This window comes from Brassica oleracea, chromosome C3 (genome assembly GCF_000695525.1).
Source record: "Brassica oleracea var. oleracea cultivar TO1000 chromosome C3, BOL, whole genome shotgun sequence".
Taxonomy (NCBI): Eukaryota; Viridiplantae; Streptophyta; class Magnoliopsida; order Brassicales; family Brassicaceae; genus Brassica; species Brassica oleracea.
Window position 1 is genome coordinate 12,607,215 of NC_027750.1, and position 16,195 is coordinate 12,623,409.

At 35.5% G+C, this 16,195-nt stretch overlaps 5 protein-coding genes across 6 annotated transcripts; 3 read left to right on the forward strand and 2 right to left on the reverse strand.

Annotated features, from left to right (window-relative positions):
• Nucleotides 1–15: 15 nt before the first annotated feature.
• LOC106331403 (annexin D4-like) lies at nucleotides 16–1,905 on the reverse strand. The gene is made up of 6 exons (XM_013769749.1): nucleotides 1,795–1,905; nucleotides 1,527–1,702; nucleotides 1,013–1,231; nucleotides 714–935; nucleotides 540–611; nucleotides 16–449 (listed from the first exon to the last, which is right to left on the reverse strand). The coding sequence occupies exons 1-6, from the start codon at nucleotides 1,838–1,840 to the stop codon at nucleotides 237–239; spliced, it is 948 nt and encodes a 315-aa protein (XP_013625203.1). The 5' UTR covers nucleotides 1,841–1,905; the 3' UTR covers nucleotides 16–236.
• Nucleotides 1,906–4,140: 2,235 nt separating this feature from the next.
• On the forward strand, nucleotides 4,141–5,916 carry LOC106331730 (annexin D3-like). The gene is made up of 6 exons (XM_013770134.1): nucleotides 4,141–4,327; nucleotides 4,422–4,567; nucleotides 4,791–5,018; nucleotides 5,108–5,320; nucleotides 5,402–5,494; nucleotides 5,583–5,916. The coding sequence occupies exons 1-6, from the start codon at nucleotides 4,252–4,254 to the stop codon at nucleotides 5,784–5,786; spliced, it is 960 nt and encodes a 319-aa protein (XP_013625588.1). The 5' UTR covers nucleotides 4,141–4,251; the 3' UTR covers nucleotides 5,787–5,916.
• Nucleotides 5,917–6,753: 837 nt separating this feature from the next.
• On the forward strand, nucleotides 6,754–9,903 carry LOC106328105. Its single transcript, XM_013766473.1, is given in 8 exon segments — nucleotides 6,754–6,831; nucleotides 6,833–7,205; nucleotides 7,420–7,754; nucleotides 8,202–8,354; nucleotides 8,729–8,821; nucleotides 9,180–9,238; nucleotides 9,327–9,420; nucleotides 9,517–9,903. Coding segments are annotated over 8 exon segments (1,410 nt in total). The 3' UTR covers nucleotides 9,742–9,903.
• LOC106329905 lies at nucleotides 9,860–10,729 on the reverse strand (the record flags this gene model as incomplete). Its single annotated transcript, XM_013768510.1, has 1 exon — nucleotides 9,860–10,729. A coding segment is annotated over one exon (606 nt), but the record flags the coding sequence as incomplete, so codon positions are not given.
• A 1,910-nt stretch (nucleotides 10,730–12,639) lies between these two features.
• On the forward strand, nucleotides 12,640–15,758 carry LOC106329179 (probable kinetochore protein NUF2). Of its 2 annotated transcripts, none has more exons than XM_013767792.1 (12): nucleotides 12,640–12,718; nucleotides 12,814–12,991; nucleotides 13,088–13,306; nucleotides 13,386–13,476; nucleotides 13,559–13,738; nucleotides 13,840–13,929; nucleotides 14,013–14,120; nucleotides 14,480–14,533; nucleotides 14,678–14,792; nucleotides 14,887–15,044; nucleotides 15,148–15,243; nucleotides 15,439–15,758. In XM_013767792.1, exons 2-12 carry the CDS (start codon nucleotides 12,825–12,827, stop codon nucleotides 15,484–15,486), a joined length of 1,326 nt encoding a protein of 441 aa, XP_013623246.1. In that variant the 5' UTR covers nucleotides 12,640–12,718; nucleotides 12,814–12,824; the 3' UTR covers nucleotides 15,487–15,758. The 2 variants fall into 2 exon arrangements, with proteins under 2 accessions (XP_013623246.1, XP_013623245.1); XM_013767791.1 differs by having other exon boundaries at nucleotides 12,653–12,708; nucleotides 12,798–12,991.
• Nucleotides 15,759–16,195: the final 437 nt, after the last annotated feature.

Consider the following 16,195-nt stretch of genomic DNA (forward strand, 5'->3'; position numbering starts at 1 on the left):
AAGTTTAGTTAAATATGATTCAAGTTACTATGTCATTCTAGCATAAAACATGAAAACAGAGTTTAACATGACACACTCTTCTCTTCTTGAATAATGTCACCAGAGACAGTGACTTTATTATTAGATATTATGATAAAAGGGTATAGAAAACGCAAATGTTGGGATAGAAACATAAAACCGAAAGAAATTCACATGTTCAATAGCCACAAGTCCTGGGAATAAGTTCAGAACCGAAATCAATTTGATTTAGATAGTAGTGTGAGCAAGAAATCTCTGTAGTTCCCTTTAATCTTCTCTTGAATTGTTTGGGCCAAAGGCTCTCCATAGAGCTGGTTATACTCTTCTGCTATCTCCTTCATGTCACCATGATCTGCTCTCGTAACGAACACTCTTGTCAACCATTTCTTGGTACCCTTGTCCGCATCTTTGTTCAAAGACGCATTCAAAATCTACAACCAAAGACAAGAGACTTTGTTAGAACAAGAAAAGTTTATACATAATAGTAGATGTTATCATAAGTTTATTAGTATTAGTGTTACCTTGCTGAAATACACTGAGGGTTTGAGCAAACAAAGCAAAGCTTCATTGATGAGAGAAGACTCAGATACACCCTGATGATCATACAACAAGATTTTCTTGATTCATTAGAAAAAGTTAAAAATGGGGTTTTATAAAAGACTATAAGAAGTGAGTATAAATAATATATATGTTACCCCAAGAAGATCAGACCCTTGGATTTGATTAAAGTGTTTGTAGAGATGTTCGAGATGGAGTTTGCTTCTTGTACTCAGAATCCTAACAACCTCATCATTCTCTATGGCTCCCTCTCCAGAAGAAGCCACCGCCTCGGCCAAAATCTTAGCGTCCGATTTGGCGGAACTTTCCTTCACCTCTTTCCCTTCGTATCTGTAAGCACTCACGAGGCCTACTAGCAGCTGCACAACAAACACACAGAGAGACAGTAAGTTAGAAGAGATCGGGTGTAGTGTACGGTAAGTAAGAATGTACCGACCTTGCGTTGAGAGCCGTGGACGTGAGAGGCAATGTCTTCTTCCATCGACTGGTCAAAGAGGGAGTGATAAGCTTTGCGTGCGCCTAGGAGATCTTCAGAGGAGCGAGTGCATGACACCTCCACGATGAGGTTGTAAGCTTCATCTCCTTTCTTCAGTGCTTTCTTCACCAACCTCGCGTCTCTCTCCCATGGATGCATCGACCACATCACCACCGCGTTCTGTGCATCACAGACCAAACTTTCATCAAGAAGAAAATTTAGCAATTTTAGTTTTATTGAAACTGAAATAAATGGTTTGTTTTGTACTTTTCTTAGGTAAAAACAATAAGTGATTTGTTACTGGGTAAAAAACTAGTAGAAATGGTAAAAAATCAACTACATAGATTTAGATGGTGTGATAAGTTTTGCCAAAAAAAAGAGTAAAAAGATGGTAATAAAATATTTAGAAAGATGGATAAAAAGAAAAGCCAGAAAATAAAAGAAGGAAAGATATGTAAAAGATTAAGAAACTGACAGTGAAGCGAGAGAACTCAATCTTGAGATGTTTGACAAAGTGATCATGACATTTCTCAAAAGCTCTTTCTTCATCTTCCACAAAGAAACTTTTGCTTGCTCTCCTAAACAACTTTCGATGATCCTTGTGCGAGTTCCCCAGAGTACTTATCAATGCTCCCTCTTCAACTCCCATTCCTACAAGTTTTGTTTAATGATTTCAAATAGTTATTAATCTCGAAATCATTCTCAGTGTACATCATTGTAATATGACTGTTTTTCATAGTTACCTGAGATTGCTTTGGTGATGCCTTCCAAATCGAGAGTGTGAGCCATTTTTCTTGCTTTTTAGTTTTGTGTTTGTTTCTGCTTTGCTTTGGTTAAGTGGAAAGCTAAGGAAGAGAGACAAGTCGTTTTATATGATGCTGATTATTAGGGGTGATGTTGTGGTTTACGGAGGGAGTCAAGGGTATTTTAGGTATATAACAAACTATTCATTTAGTATAAAAGTTTGTGTTCAGATTTAAGACAGACGCTAGTCATTGTTGTAACAAGAAGTAACGCCCACAGGATTTATTGCATGTTTTAACAACTGTTTCATATGAAAAGGATGAAACACTAGTCCAAGACAAATTAAAACTTACTGTTTTGTTTTTGTTGTAACTAGACTTTATTACGTTTGACCATTATATAAACTGTACTTTAGTATATATAATCATACTGTAAACCTTTTGATTTTTTTTACTGTAAACCTTTTGTCTTTTGATTATATATACTAAGGTGCAATTTATATAATAATACATGTCTATAATACAAAACAGGGTTCCGGGAAAGAAGAAGAGGTTTACAGTTTCAAATGTATTTTTTTTTTTGTCACAACATGTATTATACTAAATTTGAGTTCGTATTATGGCACAGTGATTACATTATTACAAAACACTAAAATACACTATGATTATTGATTGGCATGGTCTAATTTTGTATTAGGAAACTTGTAACAAAAGCAAATCAAAGTTACACATGCACTGTCACTGGCATATGATTTAGGATATGATGCATAAGATTAAGAGCCATGTGGTTTAGAATTGGCCGAATCTCAGATAATCAATGGAAAACTAGTAAAAGTCAACTAATTGCGATCTCACTCAATCTTAAACGAACATTAGATGATAACTAAAGGGTATGAAAAATGTTTACTACATATATAAAAACAAGTCCCGAAGATCATGGCTAAGCATAGAGCATATCTTTTCTTCTCTTAAACTAATGCATTCTTTAACAAAAGTGTTATACGTTCTCATTATGTCCCAGCCTGTCCCTTTAAAGAAATCATGCACGTAACCAATTTAAAAGAGTAGATGGGAAGCCTCTATCACGTTTCCTTCGCGACGGTGGAAGAGCATGATTAAAAGTTAAAAGTGAAGAAACAGTTTCTTAGCTTCCAATAAGAATCTCATTCTAATAATCCCGAGTTAATCATGGTCTAAAAATAATAAGTGATTAGTTTATCAATTTCCTGACAAAAAAAAATCAATATATATATATATATTAGTTTACCAATATACTCCAGCAAGCATCACATGGTCTTTTTAATAAAAGAAAGGTTGTTTATGAGTATCTGTCATTGGTGGTTGTACAGCCACGTTGTTTGTCCTCATGGCTGCATGCGTCCCTTTAACAACAAAAATATTTGGTAAACCAATTAAATAACTAATTAAAGAGATATGCATTATTGTATATGACGACAGGGTGTTTTCGTGCAGACTGTGCCCAACTGCCCATAAACAGATCACGTTTTACACGAAGACGACTTCACAATAATTTAGAGGGGACAGTTGTGTCTATCTCTGAGGTCTATATGATTTTCATGTCGCTATCTATTTTATTTGATTTGGTTAAACTAGCTCGTCAGCATAACTCATAAGATTCGGTCATTTTTCATCCTCTTAAATCTATTTTTTAATATACGCATACGTTTCACACACAGCTCCATGTTGTTGACTACAACATACAGTTCATAGAAAACACTACGTCCGAATTTTGTTTTGTTCACACAATGTAACATCAAAATTATCATTTTGATAAGTAACACCGAATTTCTATTCAAGTTGCAGACGTGTAAATTTTTTCGATGAATCTGCAGACACATTTTGATAAGTAACATAATCTTCAGCAAATTTCAGATAATCTATTTAATTTTAGACAATCTGCTAAAATTCAAATTTACTATAAAAATATTTATCTTAAAAAATTATTCAAAAGATCAAATTTAAAAATATATTTTTAAAATATATAAATTTTTAATATAAATTATATAGTTTAGAGACGACTGAAGATTATGTTACGGATTGATTGAGTGATGCAGTTTTGCATTTTATATAAATAAAAATAAAATTACAAAATAAAAGCAATTGAAAGATTTTCTTTGACGGAGGAGTTCTCTGCCTTCTTGGTTTAAGTGGTGAGTACATGATAGATTGTGAAACTAGTAATATAAAGAGGGACTATTCAATAATATAGTAACTAATAGTCTCCACCTAGTTTATCCTCAAAATACGTCATTACAGTTCCCACAAAAAAAAATCATTACAGTAACGTCTTGGGGGGGCATTTACGTCAAATAAGGTTCTCTTATTACACCTAAACAAGAGTTGAAACATACATACCAAGAGAGAGAAAGAAATTACAAGGTAGAGAGAGAGAAGAAGCACACGCTTAGGAGAGAAACAGAGGATTACATCTCTAAAATGGCGACCATTAGAGTACCAGACGAAGTTCCATCTCCAGCTCAGGATTCTGAAACTCTCAATAAAGCTTTTCGAGGTACATTACAATCTTGTTCTCTGCATTCACGTACGTAACGTACGCAAGCTTTTGTCTGGTTCTTGAAACTGGAACTGGATTCTTGTTCTTGTAGGATGGGGAACAGACGAGAAGGCTATCATACGCGTTTTAGGAAAAAGAAACGAGAGCCAGAGAAAGAGAATCAGGGAGAGTTATAAAGAGATTTACGGCAAAGATCTTATCGATGATCTCTCCTCTGAACTCTCTGGTGATTTCAAGGTACTGGCTCTAAGGTTATATGGGTTATTAAGAATTTTTGTAAAAATTTCTTTTTAATACGGCAAAGAGAATCAGAGAGAGTTATAGAGAGAGTTATATGTTACTCTAAAAAAAATTGAAGGCCAAAAACAATGTTTTACTCCGGTCTTGATTAAAAACAAAGGGATGAGAGGTGTTGTCTCTTCTATAACATGAAAACAAGAACTTGTGATTTAATTCGCAGAAAGCTGTGATTCTGTGGACGAAAGATCCAGCAGAGAGAGACGCAAGGCTTGCGAACAAGGTCTTGAATGACAAAAAGAAAACCATAGAGAAACTCAAGATCCTCGTGGAGATCTCTTGCACAAGTTCTCCTAACCATTTTATTGCTGTGAGGAAAGCTTATTGTTCTCTCTACGACTCATCCCTTGAAGAAGACATTGCTTCCTCTGTTCCTTTTCCTCTTGCAAAGGTCTTTATTTTACTCTTTTGTCTTTTAGCTGTCTCATAAGAAACTCAATTAGTCTAATACCACCTTTATGGTAATAATAAAATGGACAGTTGCTGGTGACATTAGCAACTTCATTCAGATATGATAAAGAGAAGGTTGACAAGGAAGTTGCTACAATAGAGGCGGGTATGCTACATGAAGCCATATCAAAAAAGCAACTAGATCATGATCATGTCCTTTACATAATAGGAACTCGCAGTATCTACCAGCTCAGAGAAACCTTTGTTGCTTACAAGCAGAGTTATGGGAACACATTAGATAAGGTTAGATTAGAAGCATCTTTGTTTAGCTTTGAGAATTTTGTCTTTTCATGGATACTTCATGTTTATTGTTATTATGGACAGGATGTTGATGGATGTCCTGGAGATGCTGATCTGAGAAGTCTATTGCAGATGGTGATCTTGTGCATTGAGTTCCCTGAGAAACACTTTGCAAAGGTACTAAAATTTGAGCAGACATAGACTCAAATAGCAAAATGATATATCAAGAAAGACAAGAAAGGTGTTTAATTATGTTTACTTGCAGGTTGTAAGAGATTCGATTGAGGGGTTTGGAACTGATGAAGATTCGTTGACGAGAGCGATTGTGATGCGTGCAGAGATTGATTTGATGAAAGTAAGAGGAGAGTATTTCAATATGTATAACGCAAGCATGGATAACGCTATCATTGGTGATGTTTCTGGTGACTACAAGGACTTCCTCATGACTCTACTTGGTTCCAAAATCTGATCTTTGTTTGAATTTTAATATTCTTGGCTTGGCTTGTGAATTGTGACTTGTATTAAAAACTTCATTTTCTGTTTCAGATTTGATAAAACATGTTATAAAAATAATCAAAACTACTCTTGGTTTTTGAATTTTTTTTTATGTGTATTAGATCTGCGGTTTTGTTAAGCCAGTTTATCAAACCAAACTAATTTATATCAATAATTCAAACCCAACTAACCAAATTAACCAAAAACAATTGAAGTTGCTACAATTTATTGAAATTATTCAAATTTAACTAAAAGAAAAGCAAAAACTTTGATTCAATTCTGCAGAAAATTGGAAAACAAATTTATCAAAACCAAACTGAACTGCAAAGGTTTGAAAAGGATGCTAGCCCTGTTCTGGATAAACCAACCGATTCCAGAAGATGACAAGGATGACTTCAAAGAATGAGTTAAGTAGGCAAAACAGAACGTGTCAATGAGATTTGTTGTAATGTTAGTGAACACACACATGCTCCCTTGTGTTGAATTGAAAGACAAGAAGATTTGGGTTAAAAGACAAACAACAACAAGAGTGTGCATGTTGAATTTGTAGTCAACTTTTTTGTTTTGGCTGTTTGAAAAGAGACCAAGTTTGATCTCTCATCAAAGCTTTCCCATTCTATCTGCTAACTCCTGACTATGTTAAAAATTAGCAACGTTCTATACTTGTTGCAGCAATTACAAGCATCTTCGTCTTTCATGCTCCCTCATGGCAATCACTCCTACCGCTATATCTATCTCTGTCTCCATCAAAAGTTGTTTATAATTTACTAAGCACAACCATAGTGTTTGATTTTCTTGTAAAATGTTGACAAGTGTTGGTGCCTCATGTGGTGTTCTTAAAAAATCTTCAAAACGCCGTCGTATTATCATCTATTGGCTGTTAAAGACGTTACTTTTATAGGAATCAAAGACAGAGCAAAGTTATCTTAACAATCAAGTGGATGGGTGGTCGTCTTGCAACCACGACTCAGGTGAAGATACACAACTCCAAAGAAAAATGGCTAACCATCTCTTGTCTCACATGAATCAATGGCTTCTTTCAACCACTCTTGGCTCTCTTCTCCACTCTCCGAACCTCCCACTTTCTTCCTCTCTCCTTCTCCACAACCAAAACCCTTCAAACTCTCTGTTCTCCGAAACAAATCTTCATCTATACTCAACTCTTCCTCTCCAGACCGCTCTCCTGAGGTTGAGGTCGTTGTAGATCCCGTGAAGCTCGCATTGAAGAAAGCCGAGGCCTATAAGAAATCGAAAGCTGAGCAAAAAACTCCTGAGAGAAATACCGATGACGAGGAAGTGCCACTCACGGTGAAGCTTGCTAAGCAAAAGGCTGATGAGTATAAGAAGCTAAAAGAGCTTGGAGCTGATGGTGTCCATGAGGCTAATAAACCCAGTTCAGTAAAAACCATATCTTTACAGACAATCCTTGGAACTAATGTTGTGTTGTTTTGTCTTTTTTCGAGAATATCAATTCAGTTTTTTTTTTTTCAATAGCCTTTAATGAAAATGAGCAGAGAATATGCATGGACAGGCTTTATTGTATATGTTTAAATGTTCTAATTCAGTCAAAACATGATCTCAAGACCTTGCTTGTTATGGTGTTTCAGGTAGTGCAGAGCAGAGTTCTGTTAGATCGTCTAACAAGGTTGATGAAGAGAATAATGGTAAGAAGAAAGAGTTGAAAGTCTCCAGCATTGACTTTGTTGGACTTGGCTTCGCTGATAAGAAGAGCACAAGAGGGCTTCCACCGGGGCTGGTTCCTGTTGAGGACTATTTTCCTGGAGGGGACTTACCTGAGGTGGAGTTTATAGTTGGTGACAAGACAAGATTTGACAAGACAGAAAAGGAGCTTGATCAAGAAGGAAACGAAAACTCTGATGTATACAAGCCCAAAGTTTCGACATGGGGTGTTTTCCCAAGACCTAGCAACATCTCTAAAACGGTATGTGATTATATGCCCATAGGAGTTGCTTCTCCAATGTTGTCTTTAGAGATCCTGTGTTATTATTAGTTTACCGCTCAGTGTGATGCAACCAAAGTGACTTGCTGGTGAAGTTACCTATAGAAACAAGTACATTGTAGACTGGAGCTTTAGTATAAAATTGTTCTTACCATTCTGAAGAGAGTAGATACTGATAGTTCTTTGAGTTATTTGAATGATTCATCTCTTTGTGATGGTCTGTAAAATTTGGCCAACTCTGCTAGAATAATATCCCTCGTTTGAAGCTAGATGGTAAGGCAGAAAACATCTATTATCTCTTAGAACACTACGTTTTTGAACAATCTTGTGCCTTTAAAAGTGATCCATTCATGGTCATGACCGTGGGAGGCCAGTTTTGGATGTATGAGTTTGTATGATGACTGAGCTTTATACTTTTTCATGTTTAAGTTTGGTGGTGGGAGGACACTCCAACCAGGAGATTCAGTTGAAACTGCTGAAGAGAGGACTGCGAGAGAAGAACGGACAAAGCAATTGCTCACTGCCTACAAGGAATCAATTGGACTGAATATTGATCCCAAACTCAAACTTGAGTGTGAGGAGGTACTCCCATGACATCTTTTTTTGTTTTTAATTTTTTTTTCATGACAAGCCTGATGCTGAAGTCAATTGTTCTGAACTCATGCATGTGTTTCCTCTTTAGCATGTAAATATTGGAAGCTTTTAATTTGAGAATGCTCCAAGCTATATCATATAAAGTACTAGTCACTGTCTTTAAAGGATATGGGCTTTGCTGAAAATGTGATAGGGACTCCATGTACTCAAGCAGATTATCATTTCAATTCATATCGTCTTTGCACATTGCCACATTTTCTAGAGAACTGAGAGAATCATTTGAGTAAAGAAAGACTAGAAAAGGTTCTTTGCTTTATTTAAATGCATGTTTTTCCCTTGATTTTGACACTTAATTATAACAGGCACTAGAAAAGGGGAACTCCCTTATGGATTCAGGGAGACTCAAAGAAGCTTTGCCATACTATGAAAAGGTCATGGATAAAATAGTTTTTAAGGTGATTTCTCCAAACCTAGTTTATCAATTCATCTCATATGCATTAGTCTGCTTTATTGGGCTATTTGTTCTGCATATGCCTGATTCATCTTGACTGCAGTAGACTTCACTATTATATACCCATGCCATCAGCATGTATGTGGAGCAAAACTCCAACAAAAAAAAAATCTTTTTAAAAACTGATTACTATGTGTTATTATTAGTTCCATGAGCTTGTCATTAATCTATGGACATATTAATCCATTGATGCACTTAGATCTACTAAAGAAGTAGTCTGCTTCAGAACAGAACATGATGTTTTTTTTTAAGGTTGCCTCAAATAAATGTGACCCTAACTAATAATGAGTATAGTTGTGCAGAGCGAGCTTCATGGATTAGCAGCTTTGCAGTGGTCTATTTGTCAGGATTCACTTCGAAAGTAAGTAGCATGCTTTGTTGATGATGTTGAGTATTGGACTTTATGGTCTCTTGTGCGCTAAATACTGTTATTTTGGAGTGGTTGACAGGGCAGATAGGGCAAAAGGCATGTATGAGAAGCTTCTCTCCCACCCAAACCCAAGAGTGAGCAAGAAAGCTAGGCAGTTCATGTTCAGTTTTCAGGTAACTTAAACACCCACAAAAGTATCATACCTGATGATCAGTTTTCCGTTCAGTGCTCAGGGAACTTAGCTAAGTTTTTTTTTAATGAACTTGTAGGCCATGGAGATGCTTAAGGTTCAGGGCTCGAACTTCATGCAGATAAACCCGGGGTATGAGGATTATTTTGAAGCTTTTGTTAAGAAAGACAAAGTTGATTACAAAGCTAAGGAGGAAGATGGAGAAACCATGGAAATAAATGAGACACTCCTATATGTGATTCTTCTTGCGTCTCCTATTCTATTGGTCTTTGTTGTTGCTGCACAGAGAGGGAACATGCACTGAGAGACAACAAACTCTTGTCAACTTCTTACATGTAAGTCATGTTGTAAATATATATATGAGGTAATGTGATGCAAAGCAGCCAAAGTAGTAGTTCGTTGGTTTGCATCTATTGTTGACCTTAATTGAAAATTCATTTTATTAAGAGTTTTGTAGACTACAACATGAAAGAAACCCAACTAGGAACATACATATTTACAACAAAGAATCTTTTTTTTTGAACACCTTACAACCAAGAATTAACCTTAGAAAATAGACTCATGAGTCTTTAACTGAACCCTAACTTATAACACACGCATCACATTTCATTCCATTTATTAGCAAAAAGTAACGTCTTGTGTTATGCAAGATTTGATCATCCATGGCCACATGTTACAAAACCTGACTACTTCTTGGTTTGGCCTTGACCAGCTGCGGAGCCACCTTTACCTCCTCCTCCAGCTCCAGCACCTCCTGCGTCGACCGTCCTTACTTTAAACCATTCATCTCTCAAGTCTGGTGGACCAAGATTGATACCTCTCGAGGTGAATCGTGGCGAACCAGCTCTCAGACTCCTGTGCATAGTCATTGCCTTCGTAGTAGGGCGAGAATCTTGTTTGAATTGGGACATAGCGTCTTCGATTTTGTTGAAGAAACCAAGAAACTTGTCTTTGGCTCCACCTGGAAACATCTTCTTAAGCAGCTGAAGTTGCTCAACGTAAAGCTCTCTCATATACTCTATTACCGTCAAGACTCTCATGTCCATCCTCAAACCCCCGTCATCATCATGCGGTTCTTTAAAAAGTTTGTGGTAGAGATCTCCAATGTCGCTGTACTGTCTCTTCATGCTCCCACTTCTTAGTCTTGTTGATTCAGAATCATCAAACAATCCGAAGAAGACGCTGTTCTTGCAGTTGCTGTTTTCTTCTTCTTCTTCTGTGGAATGATAACTCAGAGAGTTAATGCCAAGATGTTTCTTACTCCATAGACATAAGTATCCACAAAACTTGGTTCACAAGTCTTTTGAGCAAAACGTATATTTTTGTGTTTTGTTTTAGAATGTGTTTCAAGATGAGAGGAAGAAAGCAAAGGATTTTATAAGAAAGCAAAACGAGTAGAGAAGATTAAGATCTTTTGTTAGTTCCAGACTTGTCAACAGACTTCTTCAACGTTGACTAGATGGGTCCAAAGCCATTGACTTTTATTTAGGTTTTAGGCCAATCAGGAGGTAACTTGTCACCATTCTTGGAGAGTTTGAGCTGTTTCTTGGTAGAAGCTGCTAACTTCGGAGCTAAGATTATTATATTAATAATCTAAAATAATTTAATTAAACAATAATATTTAAAGTGTAAAATAAAATTATGTGGCTGAGGAAATAAATGATAAACTTCATACTAGTCTCTTAAGAATTGCGAAGGATCTCTCAACATTTACCATTTTATCTCTCGCTTTTTATAAATTTGTTGCTTTGTAGGGTGCTCGTTGAAGGGTGCTCTAACGTATTCATTTTTGTATCTGATGCAGCATTTAAATATAGCATCTGAATATAATATTTAGATATATCCAAATGTTATTTTCGTTTTTATAGTTGCTATTCATAAATTGTTCGTTTTTCAATTTTGTAATCATTTTGGAATATTAATAATAAATATTGTTTGTTTTTATAGTTATTATTTATATTGTTTGTTTTTCAATTTTGTAATCATTTTGAAATATTAATAATATAAAAATTAAAAAGAACATGATTTAATTTTTAATAATAAACTAACTATAATATTCAAATAAATATATTTAAAATTAATTTTGCATTTTTGGCCAAAATGTGATTTTACGGTTTTTGCGAAAATTTTAATTTGTGGCGAAAGATGCAATTTGTGATTTGGCAAAAAAATAATTTTTCGATTTCGACGTTTTGGTGATAAGTCACTTTTTTGTTTTGGCGAAAAATACAATTTTTATGTTTTGATGGAAAAATTCGATTGTCTGGTTTAATTTGAAAAACGAGATTTTGTAGTTTTGGTGAAAAAAATTAATTTTGTGATTTTGCAGTTTTGGTAAAAAAACACGAAATTGCGATTTTTGTGAAAAAAACTTGATTTTTACGAAAATCTTATATTCTGAACTTTCCAACTGTGACAAGAATCATCTATTTTTCTGTTTGGCCTTGTTGGAAACAGAGGAAATGGCAAACCATTGCTTGGTTTAGTCTTCCGAGAAGAACCAGAAAATACAGCTCACCGGTTTAGTTTTATGAGAAGAACCGGAACATTCAGCTCACCGGTTTATGAATCTGTTATAGCGAAGGGATATGACGATGAATCGGGTGCGATTGGAATGAGCCGTAAATTTATGTTTTTTTGCTGTAGAATTTAAGGTGTAGATTTATTTGATGTAGATTATTTTGCTATAGCTTTGTAAATCACTATTTTTTTTGCTCTGTAAATAAAGCTCTTTACAGTCATATTTTAATTTTGTTGAGATTTTTTTCTTGTGAGATTTTTTAAAAAAATAAAAATTCGATTAGTTGACATATATGACTTTAGACTAAATTTTGGCAATCTAGAACATCTACGACCGCAACCAATGAATTCTTATGTTTGGTCACTTCCGATGGCTGCTTCTCTTAGGTTATTTTGGTTTAACCATTCAAAATTCTCGAAAGCCTCGGTTACAAAATTTTCGTTTTTTTTTTCAAAATTCAAAATTTAAAATATGTTTGCCATTAAATCATGCAGTGTCATTTTAAAGGACTTAAGATGTAATCAGAAGATTTATGAGCAGAATATTATACCATTTTCCCATGCAAGTTTCCCACTTGACATCCAGTCAGTCCTGCACTCCTACTTAAGATGCTACCTACGTGTTAACGTTTCGACTAGGCGGGAAAATCAAAGTTACATAAACACATTTCTACTCATCATCGGCTCCCCTGTCATCACTTTTCGAAATCGAAATCCAGAAACAACAAGCAAACCTGAGGACCGAAGCAATAAAAAAAAAAAAAAAAAAAAAAAAAAAAAAAAAAAAAAAAAAAAAAAAAAAAAAAAAAAAAAAAAAAAAAAAAAAAAAAAAAAAAAAAAAAAAAAAAAAAAAAAGAAAGAAGAAAAATGATGTCAGCGAACGACTACCCGAAGTTCTCTCGCTCCGATATCATCACCGTCCTCAGGGAGGCTAACATCGCTTCCGTCAAAGACGCCGATCTCAAAAACCCTACCTTCGATTCCGTCTCCGACCTTTACACCAGGATCCTCATCTATCTCGACGTCCTCACCGAGTAAGCATGTTTTCCTTTCCTTAAATCGATTTCAATAGAACCCTAATTTCCCCCAATTTGGGGGTTTTCTAATTTCCAAAAAAAATTGTACTGCAGAGAAGAGAGAGGCCAGGTTGATTTCGAGGCTCTGGAGCAACTGGAGAATCCAGATCACCACACCACGTCAGCTCCGGCTATGGATCTTTACGTCAAACTCAAACACACGCTGGAGATGGTGGATTGTCCACTAATCATCAATTTCAAGGATCTGTTACGCCCAGACTCATCCCGAACCGAGTTTTTCATCAGTGCTCTTTTGAACTATGCTCTACACAAGTAAATCTTCTTTCTTCTTCTTTCTCTTTAGAGCTTTTGAATCTCTAAAAGTTTGATCCTTTTTTTGCATCTTCTTTAGGGATTCGAAAATGGAGCTTATAAGACCGCTGGCAGAAGAGTTGACTCTTCTTGATGAGCAACGGAGGCAGTCTGAGGCCAATATTGCTCAGGTAATTGCGTGTAATCCAACAGATAAAAAAATATATATATATATATATATTATCTTTCTGAAGGTTGTCTTGTTCCATGCAGTTGAAAGCAGAGATTGCTGAGTTTGAGGAAGCCGAGGAAAGGGATTCGCCTTTTGTTCAAGAGCTGGAAGTGGGCATCGAAGAACTCAGTCACAAAATAGCACAACTCAATAATGAGCAGCTTTCACTACGAGCTACGTTTCACAAACTGAGAGAGGAGTCTGCAGAGATGGATAACAAGGTAAAGCTATTCATCATTCATGTGCTTGTGTTATCATCAGTCTGAGAGGCGTTTTTCTAGCTATTTTATGACATGTGTATTTATTTCTCTCTCTCTTACAGATTTCGAAAGCAGAGTTTGACCTTGTGCAAGCTGTCCAAGAAAACGCAAACTTACGCTCACTAATTGTTCAGTCCCCAGACAAATTGCAGGTGTATTTTTTTTTTTTCCTTTTAGCAAGAGAAAGACTGTGTATAAAACAACTGGTTTTCTCACATGTTTGTTGTGGAGACAGGGTGCTTTAGAAGAGAAGAAACTAGTTCTCGAGGAAACTAAGAAAGCTGAAAGATTCGCAATGGAAACTTTCCAGGAAAAGGCTGCTATTCTTGAGGTTTATGAAAAGGTATTATTGTGAATATACTTTTGATTAATTAATTAAATGATTCATGACATCCTTTACAACTCGATGTTTAACTATTTTGAAAATTCCAAGTCACTGGTCACTATACTGCTCTCAAACGATTTGGCTAGTTGAATTTGATTTCAACATTATTATTTACTAAGTGTAGTGTTTATTGCTGTCTCTCGTTCGCACTTCACTAATTTGGTGTATAGTAGATGAGAGTGAACCTAAGGTGGACATTATTTAGATTAATCTTTCTTTTCAACAGTTTCATGCTTTCATTATAGGACCTTAATAGGTGTACCATCACTGTTTTGCTTTATCATTGTGTTCATTCTATCTCTGTGTGCCTTTTGTAGGCATTCAAGAAAATGTCAAAGTCATCTGCGCAACTGCAATTAATTAACGAACAGGTGACTAAGGAAAACAATTCCCTTAAACTTTTCATTGCTTGTAGAGTGTGAACCGTGCATGCACAAAGCCTTCCAATTCATCGGAATTAGATGTGAAGTGTCTTTGAATGTATCTTTTTTTTTTTATGTTTGATGTTGTCACAGGTAACCAATGTCAAAGCAATTGAGAAAGACCTAAAAGCTCAGAAAGCTAAGCTGAATGAGGATGAGGCATTGTACAAATCTCTTGAGGCGAAAGTGGTTGAGCGAGAAAGAACAGGCAAGACTTGGTCTATATGTCTGCCCTCTTTAGAGATAATGTTTCTCAATTTTGTTGTTCGCGGAGAGACTGTAATGTTACATTCTTTCAACAGTGAAACAGTTGCACGAATCACTAAAGCAGTTAGAGAAGGAGAAACAAGTCATGTTTGATGATTGGACGAAACAACTGAATGAGTTAAAACTAGAAGTTGAATCCAGAAGACGTCTGCTTGAATCCAGGCAAAATGATGTTGAATCAGTAGTAGCTATGGTAGTAATACTTCCTTTTTCTTATGAACATATCTAACGTTGTGAATCTTTTATGCTTTAGCATGGACCATAAGCTTTCGGTTGTTGTTTATATATGTGAACAGGTTGATGAGAATACTGCCAAGGCTAACCAGGTGAAACAGTCAGCACAAGCTAAAGTGAAACAGTTAGCAGATAAATATGAAGAGATCGTGAAGCAGGTTTTATTTCTCTCTCATTTCCACTTTAGTCACCTGTCTCTCATGCTGCACATCACTTGAATAGCATAGTATTAGGCAGATCATGGTTATCGAAAAATCTTGAAGATGGGTGATTAAAATATGTTCATCCTCTTTCTGAACACATATGGTAACAAATTGATGATTATATTGAGGCTTGTCTTTGATGTGTGGCAGTTTCATGAGTACACGGTGAAGTTTGGAGCGGTTCTGCCAAGCTTATAAGAGGGGAAGAAGGTTTGACTGAGTTGAGTGATGGTAGAAAGATATTTTAATTTCAAACTAAATTATTGTGATTGTATCAAGCTTCGAAAATGTTAATTTAGTTATGCTTGTTTTTGAGTTTTCGGCATTTGCATCGCTGGAGAAACTCATCACGGTCTCTCACCATTATTTTGGACTAGTGGTCGGCGGGATGTTGTATTTTGTAACTATGCGTTGTTGGATAATTTTGCTATATAAGATCGTCATGGATGAAATGCTATGGTCCTTTAATTTGACCAACACGTATCTAACCATTGTTTTAATTGTTTTAACCCATGTATTCTTCTTTTCTTTTATGTCTGTTCTTTATAGTGATTTGAATTATGCTAATTGTTGATATGTTATATATTTTCATGTATGGATTAAATTTTATGAAATGAATGTATTTTTAGAGTCTCTTGTAGATCCTGCAGATTGTAACTTCTGTCATGCTTTTACTAGTCTTTAGGTTGCTTAAAAATCACTTTTATTAATTTTGTTAACTCGATGCTTAAATATATTATAGTGTTGAGACGCAAACTCTTGTCAACTTCTTACTTTTAAGTGTTGTAAATACAATGAGAGGTAATGTGATGCAAATCAGCCAGGTTAGTCGTTGGTTGGTTTGCATCTATTGTTGACCATAATTGAAAGTTCATTTTATTAAGAGTTTTGTATGCTACAAACATAA